General features: G+C 39.7%; 1 protein-coding gene across 1 annotated transcript in view; it reads left to right on the top strand.

Moving 5' to 3' along the window:
- The window catches only part of LOC139155206 (lens fiber membrane intrinsic protein-like), a 9240-nt gene extending 8447 nt beyond the window's left edge, over positions 1 to 793 (top strand). The window contains exon 4 of the mRNA XM_070730294.1: positions 573 to 793. Within this exon, the coding sequence (XP_070586395.1) occupies positions 573 to 793 (221 nt within the window). The remainder of the gene's footprint in view (positions 1 to 572) is intronic.
- The last annotated feature ends 18992 nt before the right edge of the window (positions 794 to 19785 follow it).

Raw genomic sequence — 19785 nt, forward strand, 5'->3', positions numbered from 1 at the left:
CAGCAAGAGGACTCAGAATATTTTGAAGTTTGGACTTTATTTTATTACTGGTTGGGAAGGAAGAATGGAAAGGAAAAAGAAGATGTGTGTGTATATATATATATTTAAATATTTTATTTACAAATATACACTAAATGCATAAGAACATATAGTTACGATTGACAGTAAAAAAACATGGCGAATTACATAAGCAATAATCATACACTTAAAAAAAAGATGTATAAATGTGTGTATATATATATATATATATATTGATATTTAGTTTAAAATGACTATAGGACACTGTACGTTTGGATATAGCAGTTAGATATATTTATTAATAGATTTATAGAGAAAAGCCGTAAAGGAAATACAGTTTATAAGATTGATATACAAATCTTTATATACAATTTACCGTAGAAGTACCAGGAGGTTTTATATATGTATATTTCTAAATGTACTGTTTGCTTTGTTTGATGTCCCTTTGTATTTTGTATTTTTTTAACACTTTTTAAAGTATTTATACTCAATAAAAACTTTTTTGTTAAAAAAAATGGAATATATAACTGAGCCTCTCTCCTTTCTTTCTCTAGCTCTGTTTCACTTCTGTGCTGTCCGCAGAAATTTGTCCACTGGTGGGTCCGGCGGGACGAAGTGGTTGACTCCCCCTCCGTGGCTCAAGTCCATCCCAGCCGGACACCAACGACCCCCCTCTTTTGTGCAGCCACGTGGCCTCCTCGTCCGTGCTCTTTCTAGTGGCCAGTCCCTTGACTTACGAAGAAAAATCGAGCCCTCAATTTCTGTCGCTAAGTGAGTCCTGCCTTATCTAACGACCTCGCCTGCCGCCGTTGCAGCCATTCAACAAATCATGCCGTTGCGAAGTGAACCCCGGGCGTCCCCTTCGACTCGACTCGGCCGGGACTCACAAAAGGGGAAACGCCGCTAGTGTCCGAAATCACAATTCCCCGTGCCGTGAAGTACGGTGGCTAGGTTCACACACAAATCCAGGAAACAGGAAGCATCCGGTCACCTTCGGCGCCTACTCAGCGGCCTGAACCATAGATGAAGTGACCAGGTAGATGGTGCCCCCACAACACCCCAAGACCAATAGCAGTGTTAAGTAGAAACCCCCACCTGCAGAAGCCCCCACAAAATTATTATTATTATTATTATTATTATTATTATTATTATTATTATTATTATTATTATTTAGATTTGTATGCCGCCCCTCTCCGTAGACTCGGGGCGGCTCACAACACAATAAAATAGTTCATGACAAATCTCCTAATTACAATTTAAAATATTTTTAAAAACCCATTATTAAGCCAACATACATACAAACATACCATGCATAAATTGTATAGGCCCGGGGGAGATGTCTCAGTTCCCCCACGCCTGACGACAAAGGTGGGTTTTAAGGAGCTTACGAAAGGCAAGGAGAGTAGGGCAGTTCTAATCTCTGGGGGGAGCTGGTTCCAGAGAGTCGGGGCCGCCACAGAGAAGGCTCTTCCCCTGGGGCCCGCCAAGCGACATTGTTTAGTTGACGGGACCCGGAGAAGGCCAACTCTGTGGGACCTGATCGGTCGCTGGAATTCGTGCGGCAGAAGGTGGTCTCGGAGATATTCTGGTTTGATGCCATGAAGGGATTTAAAGGTCATCACCAACACTTTGAATTGTGACCGGAACTGACCGGCAACCAATGCAGACTGCGGAGTGTTAGTGTGACATGGGCATATTTGGGGAAGCCCATGATTGCTCTCGCAGCTGCATTCTGCACGATCTGGAGTTTCCGAACACTTTTCAAAGGTCGCAAATGTAGAGAGCATTACAGTAGTCAAGCCTCGAGGGGATGAGGGCATGAGTGACCGTGAGCAGTGACTCCCGGTCCAGGTAGGGCCGCAACTGGTGCACCAGGCAAACCTGGGCACACGCCCCCCTCGCCACAGCTGAAAGACGTTTCTCTAATGTGAGCTGTGGATCAAGGAGGACGCCCAAGTTGCAGACCCTCTCTGAAGGGGTCAATAATTCCCCCCCCCCCAGGGTAATGGACGGACAGATGGAATTGTCCTTGGGAGGCAGGACCCACAGCCACTCCGTCTTATCCGGGTTGAGTTTGAGTCTGTTGACACCCATGCCAGGCCCCAACAGCCTCCAGACACCGGCACATCACGTCCACTGCTTCGGTTGACTGGACAAAATGTTAGCCCGGGTCTTCGGAGATGGGCGGCATACAAGTCTAATAAATTATTATTATTATTATTATTATTATTATTATTATTATTATTATTATTAACTCAGTTTAGAGTTAACATTCTCAGCCCAGTTGTAACTGAGCGATGAAGTCCATGTTGTGAGGATCCTCCTAAAAGTCTCCGTGGGTTCCTTCGGTCACTTTCTGCGTGTCAAGAGTTCCTTTCTCTCCCACTCTGGAGGAGGGGTGTGTGTGTGTAATTACAGGAAGACAATAAATGAGTTCAATCCAATGGTATCACGCTTGTGTGTCAGTAGCATTGTTCCTTTTGTAAAGAAATAGTTTTCATTGACTTATTTACTTTTCGAAACATCAAAAAAAGGACACGTATACATTTAAATATGAAAAAAAACAACAATACAGTACGGTGCATACAACTACACTCCATAAACTCTAAAGTTATCAGGAAAGACTCCATGGACTCCATCTGTAGAGTCTGGAGGACAGAAGGAAAAGGGGGGACACGATCGAAACATTTAAATAGGTTAAAGGGTTAAATAAGGTTCAGGAGGGAAGTGTTTTTAATAGGAAACTGAACCCAAGAACAAGGGGGCATAATCTGAAGTGAGTTGGGGGAAAGATCAAAAGCAAGGTGAGAAAATATTATTTTACTGAAAGTGTAGTAGATCCTTGGAACAAACTTCCAGCAGACGTGGTTGGTAAATCCACAGGAACTGAATTTAAACCTGCCTGGGATAAACATAGATCCACCCTAAGATAAATTCAGAAAATAGTATAAGGGCAGACGAGATGGACCATGAGGTCTTTTTCTGCCATCAGTCTTCTAGGTTTCTAACATGAGAAAATATTATTTCACTGAAAGAGTTGTAGATGCTTGGAACAAACTTCCATGCCTGGGATAAACATAGATCCATCCTAAGATAAAAATACAGGAAATAGTAGAAGGGCAGACGAGATGGACCATGAGGTCTTTTTCTGCCATCAGTCTTCTAGGTTTCTAACATGAGAAAATATTATTTGACTGAAAGAGTAGTAGATGCTTGGGAACAAACTTCCAGCAGACGTGGTTGGTAAATCCACAGGAACTGAATTTAAACATGCCTGGGATAAACATAGATCCATCCTAAGATAAAATACAGGAAATAGTATAAGGGCAGACGAGATGGACCATGAGGTCTTTTTCTGCCGTCAGCCTTCTATGTTTCTATGAATGGGACAGAACATGGAATGGAATGGGATATAGAACAGGAGAATTGTGTATAGAATAGAATAGAATTGAATAGATAATCATGGAATGGAATGGAATAAAATAGAATAGAATAGAATTTAGAATAGAAAAGCAAGTAGGATGCCTTGGCTGCATAGCTAGAGGTATAAGAAGCATGGAAGAGGGAGATTGTGATCCCGCTGTATAGAGCGCTGGTGAGACCCCATTTGGAATAATACTGTGTCCAGTTCTGGAGACCTCACCTACAAAAAGATATGGACAAAATTGAAGGGGTCCAAAGACGGGGCTACAAGAATGGTGGAAGGTCTCAAGCATCAAACGTATCAGGAAAGACTTCATGGACTCCATCTGTAGAGTCTGGAGGACAGAAGGAAAAGGGGGGACACGATCGAAACATTTAAATATGTTAAAGGGTTAAATAAGGTCCAGGAGGGTTTAAGTGTTTTTCATAGGAAAGTGAACCCAAGAACAAGGAGACACAATCTGAGGTGAGTTGGGGGGAAAGATCAAAAGCAACATGAGAAAATATTATTTCACTGAAAGAGTCGTAGATGCTTGGAACAAACTTCCTGCAGAGGTTGTTGGTCAATCCACAGGAACTGAATATTAAACATGCCTGGGATAAACATAGATCCATCCTGTTCTGTCTGGGTCCCTCCAGAAGCCAACACCAACCCAAAAAGAGAAGCCAGACACACTGGTAAAAAGCAAAGGCGGTTTATATAATTCAAAGCAAACACAGGTAACAGAAACTGTTCTTACAGACAGGAACACGCTGGAACTTCACAGAGGTTTCACGAAGGCCATGAAAGAAAACAGGACTCTTGCTGTCAAAAACAACGCTGGAGATAACAAAACCCAGGCCTCCCCCAAGTCTTCCAGACTTCTAGGCCACAAGCCAAGATCAGAGACGCCGAGAAGCGAAGCAGGGTCACAGAACTCCCAGTTGATAACGCTCCACAAGGCTGCAAGGGCGGGCCTGCCTTTTCAACCCTGCTGAGGTGAACCACACCCAAACCCAGCTGTTGCCAATTCAGTGATGCCAATACCTTTCTAATTGGCCCCGTCTCTGAGCTGCACGTCGCTGTCTCATGTCAATTATAGCCTGTGCTTCCTCATCCAATGAGTCCAGGCTACTAGCTGGGGAGAGCCCCCCCCCCCCCGGGGCTCTCAGGCTGCTCTCCCTCCTCCTCTTCCTGACTTTCCTCTCCCCCGTCTGCCTGGTCCTCCCCCTCCTGTTCACTGTCCTCCTCCTCTGGGCATGGATCCAGCAGAGACGCAGCCGGTCCCTGAGGAGCCTCAGACTGAATCACAACACAACCTAAGATAAAACACAGAAAATAGTATAAGGGCAGACGAGATGGACCATGAGGTCTTTTTCTGCCGTCAGTCTTCCAGGTTTCTAACATGAGAAAATATTATTTCACTGAAAGAGTAGTAGATGCTTGGAACAAACGTCCATGCCTGGGATAAAGATATATCCATCCTAAGATAAAATGCAGGAAATAGTATGAGGGCAGATGAGATGGACCATGAGGTCTTTTTCTGCCGTCAGTCTTCTAGGTTTCTAACATGAGAAAATATTATTTCACTGAAAGAGTAGTAGATGCTTGGAACAAACTTCCATGCCTGGGATAAAGATATATCCATCCTAAGATAAAATGCAGGAAATAGTATAAGGGCAGATGAGATGGACCATGAGGTCTTTTTCTGCCGTCAGTCTTCTAGGTTTCTAACATGAGAAAATATTATTTCACTGAAAGAGTAGTAGATGCTTGGAACAAACTTCCATGCCTGGGATAAACATAGATCCACCCTAAGATAAAATTCAGAAAATAGTATAAGGGCAGACGAGATGGACCATGAGGTCTTTTTCTGCCGTCAGTCTTCTAGGATTCTAACATGAGAAAATATTATCTCACTGAAAGAGTCGTAGATGCTTGGAACAAACTTCCATGCCTGGGATAAACATATATCCATCCTAAGATAAAATGCAGGAAATAGTATAAGGGCAGATGAGATGGACCATGAAGTCTTTTTCTGCCGTCAGTCTTCTATGTTTCTATGTTTCTAGGCCAAACTTTTTGTTGCTGAGTGAGTTTGTTAAGTGAGTTTTACCATCTTTCTTGCTACAGCTGTTAAGTGAATCACTGCAGTTGTTAAATTAGGAACATGGTCATTGAGTGAATTTGGTTTCGCCATTTAGGTTATTATCCTTTATTATTAAAACATCATTAGTATTATTACGACATCATAGGCTTTAACTTGGTTTAAGGCTTTTCCTGTTCCCGTGCTGCAGCAACATGGTTCCCGTTCACCTATTAAGATTAATAATATTTTAATAATATACAGGATAATAACTTTAAAATCCTATTTAAAAGGTTGGTTTATTTTTATGGCTGCAATACCAGCTTTGACTACAGAACGGCAGAGTTTTCTGTCCTGTAGCCTTTTAAGATGGCTTCAAAACTGTACTGGGAAGGGACGTAAAACAGTGCCACCCTGTGGTTAAAGAAGGAATAGCAGACCCAAAAAGGAATAAACCCTATTAAACGGATTTTAAGTTTATTATTCTCTTTAGTTATTACTAAAGTTCTTATTAACATTCATAGGGCAACAGGAGGCCCAGGGGCCGAAACACAGACCCATCTTAGACTACTGCTCATCTGTCTGGAACCCAGACCACATCTCGGACATCAACACCCTTGAAAACGTCCAGAGATATTTCACCAGAAGAGCCCTTCACTCCTCCACTCGAGACAGAATATCCTATGAAAATAGTCTCACAATCCTGGGCCTAGAAAGCTTAGAACTAAGATGCCTTAAACACGATTTGAGTATTGCCCACAAGATCATATGCTGCAACGTCCTACCGGTCAATGACTACTTCAGCTTCAACCGCAACAACACAAGAGCACACAACAGATTCAAACTTAATACGAACCGCTCCAAACTTGACTGTAAAAAATATGATTTCAACAATCGAGTTGTCGAAGCGTGGAACTCATTACCAGACTCAATTGTGTCAACTCCCAACCCCCAACATTTCTCCCTTAGACTGTCCACGATTGACCTCTCCAGGTTCCTAAGAGGCCAGTAAGGGGCGTCCATAAGTGCACTAGCCTGCCTTTCGTCCCCTGTCCAATTGTCTTTCCTTTCTCTCACTTATCATATATATTCTCTTCCTTTCATATATCCTCTCCTCTAAGTTCACTTTTACCCTCTTTTATATTATCACATGTCTATTTTTCTTCTTATGTATTTGTGTATTGGACAAATGAATACAAAAAAATATTAATATTAATAATATTTTAATAATATACAGTATAGGACAATAACTTTAAAATCCTATTTAAAAGGTTGGTTTTTGTGGCTGTAATACCAGCTTTGACCACAGGACGGCAGAGTTTTCTGTCCTGCAGCCTTTTCGAGGGCTTCAAAAGTACAGTACTATTGGGAAGGGACGTAAAACAGTGCCATCCTGTGGTTAAGGAAGGAATAGCAGACCCAAAAGCCATTCCTGAAAGCCATGACCTCTCTATTCTCAATGGTGGAAAGAAGCAAAGTCTTAATCGGCCGGGTTGAAGCTCTTTCTCGGGTTCCTCCGTAGTTGCGGGGGGTGCGGGGGTGGGGTGGTCACTCCGTTTGCACTGATGTCCGGCGGCTCTTTCCTGGATCCCTGAAACACACTTCTAATGTCTCCTGAGGAAGACTCTGGCCCAATGCCTTTTATCCTAAGGTTAGAGAAAAAGAAAGGGAAAACAAACGTTATTCTTCTACCTTTCCGACGGATGGATCTATGTTTCTCCCAGGCATGGAAGTTTGTTCCAAGCATCTACTACGCTTTCAGTCAAACAATATTTTTTTCATGTTAGAAACATAGAAGCATAGAAGACTGACGACAGAAAAAGACCTCATGGTCCATCTAGTCTGCCCTTATACTATTTCCAGTATTTTATCTTAGGATGTATATGTGTTTATCCCAGGCATGGAAGTTTGTTCCAAGCATCTACTACTCTTTCAGTGAAATAATATTTTCTCATGTTAGAAACATAGAAGCATAGAAGACTGACGGCAGAACAAGACCTCATGGTCCACCTAGTCTGTCCTTATACTATTTCGTGTATTTTTATCATAGGATGGATATATGTTTATCCCAGGCATGGAAGTTTGTTCCAAGCATCTACTACTCTTTCAGTCAAATAATATTTTCTCATGTTAGAAACATAGAAGCATAGAAGACTGACGACAGAAAAAGACCTCATGGTCCACCTAGTCTCTCCTTATACTATTTCGTGTATTTTTATCATAGGATGGATATATGTTTATCCCAGGCATGGAAGTTTCTTCCAAGCATCTACTACTCTTTCAGTCAAATAATATTTTCTCATGTTAGAAACATAGAAAAATAGAAGACTGATGGCAGAAAAAAGACCTCCTGGTCCATCTAGTCTGCCCTTATACTATTTCGCGTATTTTTATCTTAGGATGGATCTATGTTCATTCCAGGCATGGAAGCTTGTTCCAAGCATCTACTACTCTTTCAGTCAAATAATATTTTCTCATGTTAGAAACCTAGAAGACTGACGGCAGAAAAAGACCTCATGGTCCATCTAGTCTGCCTTTATACTATTTCCTGTATTTTATCTTAGGATGGATCTCTGTTTATCCCAGGAATGGAAGTTTGTTCCAAGCATCTACTACTCTTTCAGTCAAATAATATTTTCTCATGTTAGAAACATAGAAGCATAGAAGACTGACGGCAGAACAAGACCTCCTGGTCCATCTAGTCTGCCCTTATACTATTTTCTGTATTTTATCTTAGTATGGATGTATGTTTATCCCAGGCATGGAAGTTTGTTTCAAGCATCTACTACACTTTCAGTCAAATAATATTTTCTCATGTTAGAAACATAGAAGACTGACGGCAGAAAAAGACCTCATGGTCCATCTGGTCTCCCCTTCTACTATTTTCTGTATTTTATCTTAGGATGGATATATATTGATCCCAGGCATGGAAGTTTGTTCCAAGCATCTACGACTCTTTCAGTGAGATAATATTTTCTCATGTTAGAAACAAAGAAGGGTGACGGCAGAAAAAGACATCATGGTCCATCTCGTCCTCCCTTCCACTATTTCCTGTATTTTATCTTAGGATGGATATATGTTTATCCCAGGCATGGAAGTTTGTTCCAAGCATCTACGACTCTTTCAGTGAAATAATATTTTCTCATGTTAGAAACATAGAAGCATAGAAGACTGACGGCAGAAAAAGACCTCATGGTCCATCTCGTCTGGCCTTATACTATTTCCTGTATTTTACCTTAGGATGGATCTCTGTTTATCCCAGGCATGGAAGTTTGTTCCAAGCATCTACTACTCTTTCAGTCAAATAATATTTTCTCATGTTAGAAACATAGAAGCATAGAAGACTGACGACAGAAAAAGACCTCATGGTCCACCTAGTCTCTCCTTATACTATGTCGTGTATTTTTATCATAGGATGGATATATGTTTATCCCAGGCATGGAAGTTTCTTCCAAGCATCTACTACTCTTTCAGTCAAATAATATTTTCTCATGTTAGAAACATAGAAAAATAGAAGACTGATGGCAGAAAAAAGACCTCCTGGTCCATCTAGTCTGCCCTTATACTATTTCGCGTATTTTTATCTTAGGATGGATCTATGTTCATTCCAGGCATGGAAGCTTGTTCCAAGCATCTACTACTCTTTCAGTCAAATAATATTTTCTCATGTTAGAAACATAGAAAAATAGAAGACTGATGGCAGAAAAAAGACCTCCTGGTCCATCTAGTCTGCCCTTATACTATTTCCTGTATTTTATCTTAGGATGGATATATGTTTCTCCCGGGCATGGAAGTTTGTTCCAAGCATCTACTACTCTTTCAATCAAATAATATTTTCTCATGTTAGAAACATAGAAAAATAGATGACTGATGGCAGAAAAAAGACCTCCTGGTCCATCTAGTCTGTCCTTATACTATTTCCTGTATTTTATCTTAGGATGGATATATGTTTCTCCCAGGCATGGAAGTTTGTTCCAAGCATCTACGACTCTTTCAGTGAAATAATATTTTCTCATGTTAGAAACCTAGAAGACTGATGGCAGAAAAAGACCTCATGGTCCATCTCGTCTGGCCTTATACTATTTTCTGTATTTTACCTTAGGATGGATATATGTTTATCCCAGGCATGGAAGTTTGTTCCAAGCATCTACGACTGTTTCAGTGAGACAATATTTTCTCATTTTACAAACATAGAAGACTGACGGCAGAAAAAGACCTCATGGTACATCTTGTCTGCCCTTATAATATTTTCTGTATTTTATCATAGGATGGATATATGTTTATCCCAGGCATGGAAGTTTGTTCCAAGCCTCTACAACTCTTTCAGTGAGATAATATTATCTCATGTTAGAAAAATAGAAGACTGACGGCAGAAAAATACCTCATGGTCCATGTCCTCTGCCCTTATACTGTTTCCTGTATTTTATCTTAGGATGGATCTATGTTTATCCCAGGCATGGAAGTTTGTTCCAAGCATCTACGACTCTTTCAGTGAAATATTTTCTCATGTTAGAAACATAGAAGACTGACGGCAGTAAAAGACCTCATGGTCTATCTTGTCTTCCCTTATAATATTTTCTTTATTTTATCATAGGATGGATATGTTTATCCCAGGCATGGAAGTTTGTTCCAAGCATCTACTACTCTTTCAGTGAAATATTTTCTCATGTTAGAAACATAGAAGACTGACGGCAGTAAAAGACCTCATGGTCCATCTCGTCTGCCCTTATACTATTTTCTGCATTTATCTTAGAATGGATCTATGTTTATTCCAGACATGGAACTTTGTTCCAAGCAACTACTACTCTTTCAGTGAAATAATATTTTCTCATGTTAGAAACATGGAAGACTGATGGCAGAAAAAGACCTCCTGGTCCATCTCGTCTGCCCTTATACTATTTTCTGTATTTTACCGTAGGATAGATATACAGTATCTTTATCCCAGGCATGGAAGTTTGTTCCAAGCATCTATGACAGTGAGATAATATTTTCTCATTTATTTTATTTTATTTATTACTTAGATTTGTATGCCGCCCCTCTCCGAAGACTCATGTTAGAAACGTGGAGATTGACGGCAGAAAAAGACCTCATGGTCGATCTCATCTGCCCTTATACTATTTTCTGTATTTTATCTTAGGATGGATATATGTTTATCCCAGGCATGGAAGTTTGTTTCGAGCATCTACTACTCTTTCAGTCAAATAATATTTTCTCATGAGGTCTCAGAAAAAGACCTCATGGTCGATCTCATCTGCCCTTATACTATTTTCTGTATTTTATCTTAGGATGGATATATGTTTATCCCAGGCATGGAAGTTTGTTTCAAGCATCTACTACTCTTTCAGTCAAATAATATTTTCTCATGTTAGAAACATAGAAGACTGACGGCAGAAAAAGACCTCATGGTCCATCTGGTCTCCCCTTCTACTATTTTCTGTATTTTATCTTAGGATGGATATATATTGATCCCAGGCATGGAAGTTTGTTCCAAGCATCTACGACTCTTTCAGTGAGATAATATTTTCTCATGTTAGAAACAAAGAAGGGTGACGGCAGAAAAAGACCTCATGGTCCATCTCGTCCTCCCTTCCACTATTTCCTGTATTTTATCTTAGGATGGATATATGTTTATCCCAGGCATGGAAGTTTGTTCCAAGCATCTACGACTCTTTCAGTGAAATAATATTTTCTCATGTTAGAAACATAGAAGACTGACGGCAGAAAAAGACCTCATGGTCCATCTCGTCTGGCCTTATACTATTTTCTGTATTTTACCTTAGGATTGATATATGTTTATCCCAGGCATGGAAGTTTTTTCCAAGCATCTACGACTGTTTCAGTGAGATAATATTTTCTCATTTTACAAACATAGAAGACTGACGGCAGAAAAAGACCTCATGGTCCATCTTGTCTGCCCTTATAATATTTTCTGTATTTTATCATAGGATGGATATATGTTCAGTGGAAGTTTGTTCCAAGCATCTACTACTCTTTCAGTCAAATAATATTTTCTGATGTTAGAAACATAGAAGCATAGAAGACTGACGGCAGAAAAAGACATCCTGGTCCATCTAGTCTGCCCTTTTACTATTTCGTGTATTTTTATCTTAGGATGGATATGTGTTTATCCCAGGCATGGAAGTTTGTTCCAAACATCTACTACACTTTCAGTCAAATAATATTTTCTCATGGTAGAAACCTAGAAGACTGACGGCAGAAAAAGAATGTTAGAAACCTACCGGTAGAAGACTGACGGCAGAACAAACTTCCATGCCTGGGATAAACATATATACATCCTAAGATAAAAATAAATGAAATAGTATAAGGGTAGACTAGATGGACCATGAGGTCTTTTTCTGCCGTCAGTTTTCTATGTTTCTTTGTTTCTAACATGCGAAAATATTATTTGACTGAAAGAGTAGTAGATGCTTGGAACAAACTTCCATGCCTGGGATAAACACATATACATCCTAAGATAAAATACTGGAAATAGTATAAGGGCAGACTAGATGGACCAGGAGGTCTTTTTCTGCCGTCAGTCTTCTATGCTTCTATGTTTCTAACATGAGAAAATATTATTTGACTGAAAGAGTAGTAGATGTTTGGAACAAACTTCCATGCCTGGGATAAACACATATCCATCCTAAGATAAAAATACACGAAATAGTAAAAGGGCAGACTAGATGGACCAGGAGGTCTTTTTTCTGCCATCAGTCCTCTAGGTTTCTAACATGAGAAAATATTATTTGACTGAAAGAGTAGTAGATGCTTGGAACAAACTTCCATGCCTGGGATGAACATAGATCCATCCTAAGATAAAAATATGCGAAATAGTATAAGGGCAGACTAGATGGACCAAGAGGTCTTTTTTCTGCCATCAGTCTTCTAGGTTTCTAACATGGGAAAATATTATTCGACTGAAACAGTAGTAGATGCTTGGAACAAACTTCCATGCCTGGGATAAACATATATCCATCCTATGATAAAAATACACGAAATAGTATAAGGACAGACTAGGTGGACCATGAGGTCTTTTTCTGTCGTCAGTCTTCTATGCTTCTATGTTTCTAACATGAGAAAATATTATTTCACTGAAAGAGTAGTAGATGCTTGGAACAAACTTCCATGCCTGGGATAAACATACTGTATATACATCCTAAGATAAAAATACATGAAATAGTATAAGGGCAGACTAGATGGACCATGAGGTCTTTTTCTGCCGTCAGTCTTCTATGTTTCTTTGTTTCTAACATGCGAAAACATATATTCATCCTAAGATAAAATACAGGAAATAGTGGAAGGGCAGACGAGATGGACCATGAGGTCTTTTTCTGCCGTCAGTCTTCTATGTTTCTAACATGAGAAAATATGATTTCACTGAAAGAGTAGTAGATGCTTGGAACAAACTTCCATGCCTGGGATAAACATATATCCATGCTAAGATAAAATACAGAAAATGGTATAAGGGCAGACGAGATGGACCAAGAGGTCTTTTTCTGCCGTCAGCCTTCTATGTTTCTAACATGAGAAAATATTATCTCACTGAAAGACTAGTAGATGCTTGGAACAAACTTCCATGCCTGGGATAAACATATATCCATCCTAACATAAAATACAGGAAACAATATAAGGGCAGACGAGATGGACCATGAGGTCTTTTTCTGCCGCCAGCCTTCTTTGTTTCTAACATGAGAAAATATTGTTTCACTGAAAGACAAGTAGATGCTTGGAACAAACTTCCATGCCTGGGAGAAACATAGATCCATCCTAAGATAAAATACAGGAAACAGTATAAGGGCAGAGGACATGGACCATGAGGTCTTTTTCTGCCGCCAGCCTTCTATGTTTCTAACATGAGAAAATATTATTTCACTGAAAGACTAGTAGATGCTTGGAACAAACTTCCATGCCTGGGATAAACATATATCCATCCTAAGATAAAATACAGGAAATAGTGGAAGGGAAGACGAGATGGACCATGAGGTCTTTTTCTGCCGCCAGCCTTCTATGTTTCTAACATGAGAAAATATTATTTCACTGAAAGAGTAGTAGATACTTGGAACAAACTTCCATGCCTGGGATAAACATATATCCATCCTAAGATAAAACACAGGAAATAGTATAAGGGCAGACGAGATGGACCAGGAGGTCTTTTTCTGCCTCAGTCTTCTATGTTTCTAACATGAGAAAATATTATTTCACTGAAAGAGTAGTAGATGCTTGGAACAAAGTGCCATGTCTGGGATAAACATAGATCCATTCTAAGATAAATACAGTACAGAAAATAGTATAAGGGCAGACGAGATGGACCATGAGGTCTTTTACTGCCGTCAGTCTTCTATGTTTCTAACATGAGAAAATATTATTTCACTGAAAGACTAGTAGATGCTTGGAACAAACTTCCATGGCTGGGATAAACATATATCCATCCTAACATAAAATACAGGAAACAGTATAAGGGCAGACGAGATGGACCATGAGGTCTTTTTCTGCCGCCAGCCTTCTTTGTTTCTAACATGAGAAAATATTGTTTCACTGAAAGACAAGTAGATGCTTGGAACAAACTTCCATGCCTGGGAGAAACATAGATCCATCCTAAGATAAAATACAGGAAACAGTATAAGGGCAGAGGACATGGACCATGAGGTCTTTTTCTGCCGCCAGCCTTCTATGTTTCTAACATGAGAAAATATTATTTCACTGAAAGACTAGTAGATGCTTGGAACAAACTTCCATGCCTGGGATAAACATATATCCATCCTAAGATAAAATACAGGAAATAGTGGAAGGGAAGACGAGATGGACCATGAGGTCTTTTTCTGCTGCCAGCCTTCGATGTTTCTAACATGAGAAAATATTATTTCACTGAAAGAGTAGTAGATACTTGGAACAAACTTCCATGCCTGGGATAAACATATATCCATCCTAAGATAAAACACAGGAAATAGTATAAGGGCAGACGAGATGGACCAGGAGGTCTTTTTCTGCCTCAGTCTTCTATGTTTCTAACATGAGAAAATATTATTTCACTGAAAGAGTAGTAGATGCTTGGAACAAAGTGCCATGTCTGGGATAAACATAGATCCATTCTAAGATAAATACAATACAGAAAATAGTATAAGGGCAGACGAGATGGACCATGAGGTCTTTTACTGCCGTCAGTCTTCTATGTTTCTAACATGAGAAAATATTATTTCACTGAAAGACTAGTAGATGCTTAGAACAAACTTCCATGGCTGGGATAAACATATATCCATCCTAAGATAAAACACAGGAAATAGTATAAGGGCAGACGAGATGGACCATGAGGTCTTTTTCTGCCGCCAGCCTTCGATGTTTCTAACATGAGAAAATATTATTTCACTGAAAGAGTAGTAGATACTTGGAACAAACTTCCATGCCTGGGATAAACATATATCCATCCTAAGATAAAACACAGGAAATAGTATAAGGGCAGACGAGATGGACCAGGAGGTCTTTTTCTGCCTCAGTCTTCTATGTTTCTAACATGAGAAAATATTATTTCACTGAAAGAGTAGTAGATGCTTGGAACAAAGTGCCATGTCTGGGATAAACATAGATCCATTCTAAGATAAATACAGTACAGAAAATAGTATAAGGGCAGACGAGATGGACCATGAGGTCTTTTACTGCCGTCAGTCTTCTATGTTTCTAACATGAGAAAATATTATTTCACTGAAAGACTAGTAGATGCTTGGAACAAACTTCCATGGCTGGGATAAACATATATCCATCCTAACATAAAATACAGGAAACAGTATAAGGGCAGACGAGATGGACCATGAGGTCTTTTTCTGCCGCCAGCCTTCTATGTTTCTAACATGAGAAAATATTATTTCACTGAAAGAGTAGTAGATGCTTGGAACAAACTTCCATGCCTGGGATAAACATATATCCATCCTAACATAAAATACAGGAAACAGTATAAGGGCAGACGAGATGGACCATGAGGTCTTTTTCTGCCGCCAGCCTTCTTTGTTTCTAACATGAGAAAATATTGTTTCACTGAAAGACAAGTAGATGCTTGGAACAAACTTCCATGCCTGGGAGAAACATAGATCCATCCTAAGATAAAATACAGGAAACAGTATAAGGGCAGAGGACATGGACCATGAGGTCTTTTTCTGCCGCCAGCCTTCTATGTTTCTAACATGAGAAAATATTATTTCACTGAAAGACTAGTAGATGCTTGGAACAAACTTCCATGCCTGGGATAAAACATATATCCATCCTAAGATAAAATACAGGAAATAGTGGAAGGGAAGACGAGATGGACCATGAGGTCTTTTTCTGCTGCCAGCCTTCGATGTTTCTAACATGAGAAAATATTATTTCACTGAAAGAGTAGTAGATACTTGGAACAAACTTCCATGCCTGGGATAAACATATATCCATCCTAAGATAAAACACAGGAAATAGTATAAGGGCAGACGAGATGGACCAGGAGGTCTTTTTCTGCCTCAGTCTTCTATGTTTCTAACATGAGAAAATATTATTTCACTGAAAGAGTAGTAGATGCTTGGAACAAAGTGTCATGTCTGGGATAAACATAGATCCATTCTAAGATAAATACAATACAGAAAATAGTATAAGGGCAGACGAGATGGACCATGAGGTCTTTTACTGCCGTCAGTCTTCTATGTTTCTAACATGAGAAAATATTATTTCACTGAAAGACTAGTAGATGCTTAGAACAAACTTCCATGGCTGGGATAAACATATATCCATCCTAAGATAAAACACAGGAAATAGTATAAGGGCAGACGAGATGGACCATGAGGTCTTTTTCTGCCGCCAGCCTTCGATGTTTCTAACATGAGAAAATATTATTTCACTGAAAGAGTAGTAGATACTTGGAACAAACTTCCATGCCTGGGATAAACATATATCCATCCTAAGATAAAACACAGGAAATAGTATAAGGGCAGACGAGATGGACCAGGAGGTCTTTTTCTGCCTCAGTCTTCTATGTTTCTAACATGAGAAAATATTATTTCACTGAAAGAGTAGTACTGTAGATGCTTGGAACAAAGTGCCATGTCTGGGATAAACATAGATCCATTCTAAGATAAATACAGTACAGAAAATAGTATAAGGGCAGACGAGATGGACCATGAGGTCTTTTACTGCCGCCAGCCTTCTATGTTTCTAACATGAGAAAATATTATTTCACTGAAAGAGTAGTAGATACTTGGAACAAACTTCCATGCCTGGGATAAACATATATCCATCCTAAGATAAAACACAGGAAATAGTATAAGGGCAGACGAGATGGACCAGGAGGTCTTTTTCTGCCTCAGTCTTCTATGTTTCTAACATGAGAAAATATTATTTCACTGAAAGAGTAGTAGATGCTTGGAACAAAGTGTCATGTCTGGGATAAACATAGATCCATTCTAAGATAAATACAATACAGAAAATAGTATAAGGGCAGACGAGATGGACCATGAGGTCTTTTACTGCCGTCAGTCTTCTATGTTTCTAACATGAGAAAATATTATTTCACTGAAAGACTAGTAGATGCTTAGAACAAACTTCCATGGCTGGGATAAACATATATCCATCCTAAGATAAAACACAGGAAATAGTATAAGGGCAGACGAGATGGACCATGAGGTCTTTTTCTGCCGCCAGCCTTCGATGTTTCTAACATGAGAAAATATTATTTCACTGAAAGAGTAGTAGATACTTGGAACAAACTTCCATGCCTGGGATAAACATATATCCATCCTAAGATAAAACACAGGAAATAGTATAAGGGCAGACGAGATGGACCAGCAGGTCTTTTTCTGCCTCAGTCTTCTATGTTTCTAACATGAGAAAATATTATTTCACTGAAAGAGTAGTACTGTAGATGCTTGGAACAAAGTGCCATGTCTGGGATAAACATAGATCCATTCTAAGATAAATACAGTACAGAAAATAGTATAAGGGCAGACGAGATGGACCATGAGGTCTTTTACTGCCGCCAGCCTTCTATGGTTTCTAACATGAGAAAATATTATTTCACTGAAAGAGTAGTAGATGCTTAGAACAAACTTCCATGCCTGGGATAAACATATATCCATCCTAAGATAAAATACAGAAAATAGTAGAAGGGCAGACGAGATGGTCCATGAGGTCTTTTTCTGCCGTCAGTCTTCTATGTTTGTAAAATGAGAAAATATTATCTCACTGAAACAGTCGTAGATGCTTGGAACAAACTTCCATGCCTGGGGATAAACATATATCCATCCTAAGGTAAAATACAGAAAATAGTATAAGGCCAGACGAGATGGATCATGAGGTCTTTTCTGCCGTCAGCCTTCTTTGTTTCTAACATGAGAAAATATTATCTCACTGAAAGAGTCGTAGATGCTTGGAACAAACTTCCATGCCTGGGATAAACATATATCCATCCTAAGATAAAACACAGGAAATAGTATAAGGACAGACGAGATGGACCATGAGGTCTTTTTCTGCCTCAGTCTTCTATGTTTCTAACATGAGCAAATATCATTGCACTGAAAGTGTAGTAGATGCTTGGAACAAACTTCCATGCCTGGGATCAACATATATCCATCCTAAGATAAAAGACAGAAAATAGTAGAAGGGCAGACGAGATGGACCATGAGGTCTTTTTCTGCCGTCAGCCTTCTATGTTTCTAAAATGAGAAAATAGTATTTCACTGAAACAGTCGTAGATGCTTGGAACAAACTTCCATGCCTGGGATAAACATATATCCATCCTAAGATAAAATACAGGAAATAGTGGAAGGGCAGACGAGATGGACCATGAGGTCTTTTTCTGCCGTCAGCCGTCTATGTTTCTAACATGAGAAAGTATTATCTCACTGAAAGAGTCATAGATGCTTGGAACAAACTTCCATGACTGGGGTAACACAGATCCATCCTAAGATAAAATACAGGAAACAGTATAAGGCAGACTAGATGGACCACAAGGTCTTTTTCTGCCGTCAGCCTTCTATGTTTCTAACATGAGAAAATATTATCTCACTGAAAGAGCAGTAGATGCTTGGAACAAACTTCCATGCCTGGGATAAACATATATCCATCCTAAGGTAAAATACAGAAAATAGTATAAGGCCAGACGAGATGGACCATGAGGTCTTTTTCTGCCGTCAGCCTTCTTTGTTTCTAACATGAGAAAATATTATCTCACTGAAAGAGTCGTAGATGCTTGGAACAAACTTCCATGCCTGGATAAACATATATCCATCCTAAGGTAAAATACAGAAATGGTATAAGCCAGACGAGATGGACCATGAGGTCTTTTTCTGCCGTCAGCCTTCTTTGTTTCTAACATGAGAAAATATTATCTCACTGAAAGAGTCGTAGATGCTTGGAACAAACTTCCATGCCTGGGATAAAACATATATCCATCCTAAGATAAAATACAGGAAATAGTGGCAGGGCAGACGAGTTGGACCATGAGGTCTTTTTCTGCCTCAGTCTTCTATGTTTCTAATATGAGAAAACATTATTTCACTGAAAGAGTAGTAGATGCTTGGAACAAACTTCCATGCCTGCGATAAACATAGATCCATCCTAAGATAAAATACAGGAAACAGTATAAGGGCAGACGAGATGGACCATGAGGTCTTTTTCTGGACTTGAAAATCAGAAGTGTGGGAGGTATTCTCACTCAGAACTAGAGACTTGAGGGCAAAACATCCAGCATCTAATTGGACTTGAAAATCAGAAGTGTGGGAAGTGTTCTCACTCAGAACTAGCAACTTGAGAGGGCAAAACATCCAGGTTCTAATTGGACATGAAAATCTGAAGTGTGGGAAGTGTTCTTACTCAGAACTAGCAACTTGAGAGGGCAAAACATCCAGGTTCTAATTGGACTTGAAAATCAGAAGTGGGGGAACTGTCCTCACTGAGAACTAGAAGGCTACCAAGCCCAAGGTCCTGGGATCCCCTTTTGCAGCCTTCCCACACGCAGAGTCAACAGGGAAGCCAGATTCACTCAACAACCATGTTACAAACTTAACAACTGTGGTGACAAAGGTCGTAAAGTGGAGCAAAGTTCACTTAACAAATATCTCCCCAAGGACAGAAATGTTGGCTTCAGTTGTGTCGTAAGACGAGGACTCCCACTAAGTGCTTTTTTTCATGCCATGTCCTGGTGTCTGAACTTTGTCTCCTCCCAGCTCTGAACTCAGCCTATAGGAGCCTCTGATTTCCCTCTTCTCCTGATAGGTCCCCTCCCTAACTCCCTCCCCCCTCCCTCCCCCCTCCCTCCCCCCTCCCT

This window comes from Erythrolamprus reginae, assembly GCF_031021105.1.
Source record: "Erythrolamprus reginae isolate rEryReg1 chromosome 13 unlocalized genomic scaffold, rEryReg1.hap1 SUPER_13_unloc_9, whole genome shotgun sequence".
Classification (NCBI taxonomy): domain Eukaryota; kingdom Metazoa; phylum Chordata; class Lepidosauria; order Squamata; family Dipsadidae; genus Erythrolamprus; species Erythrolamprus reginae.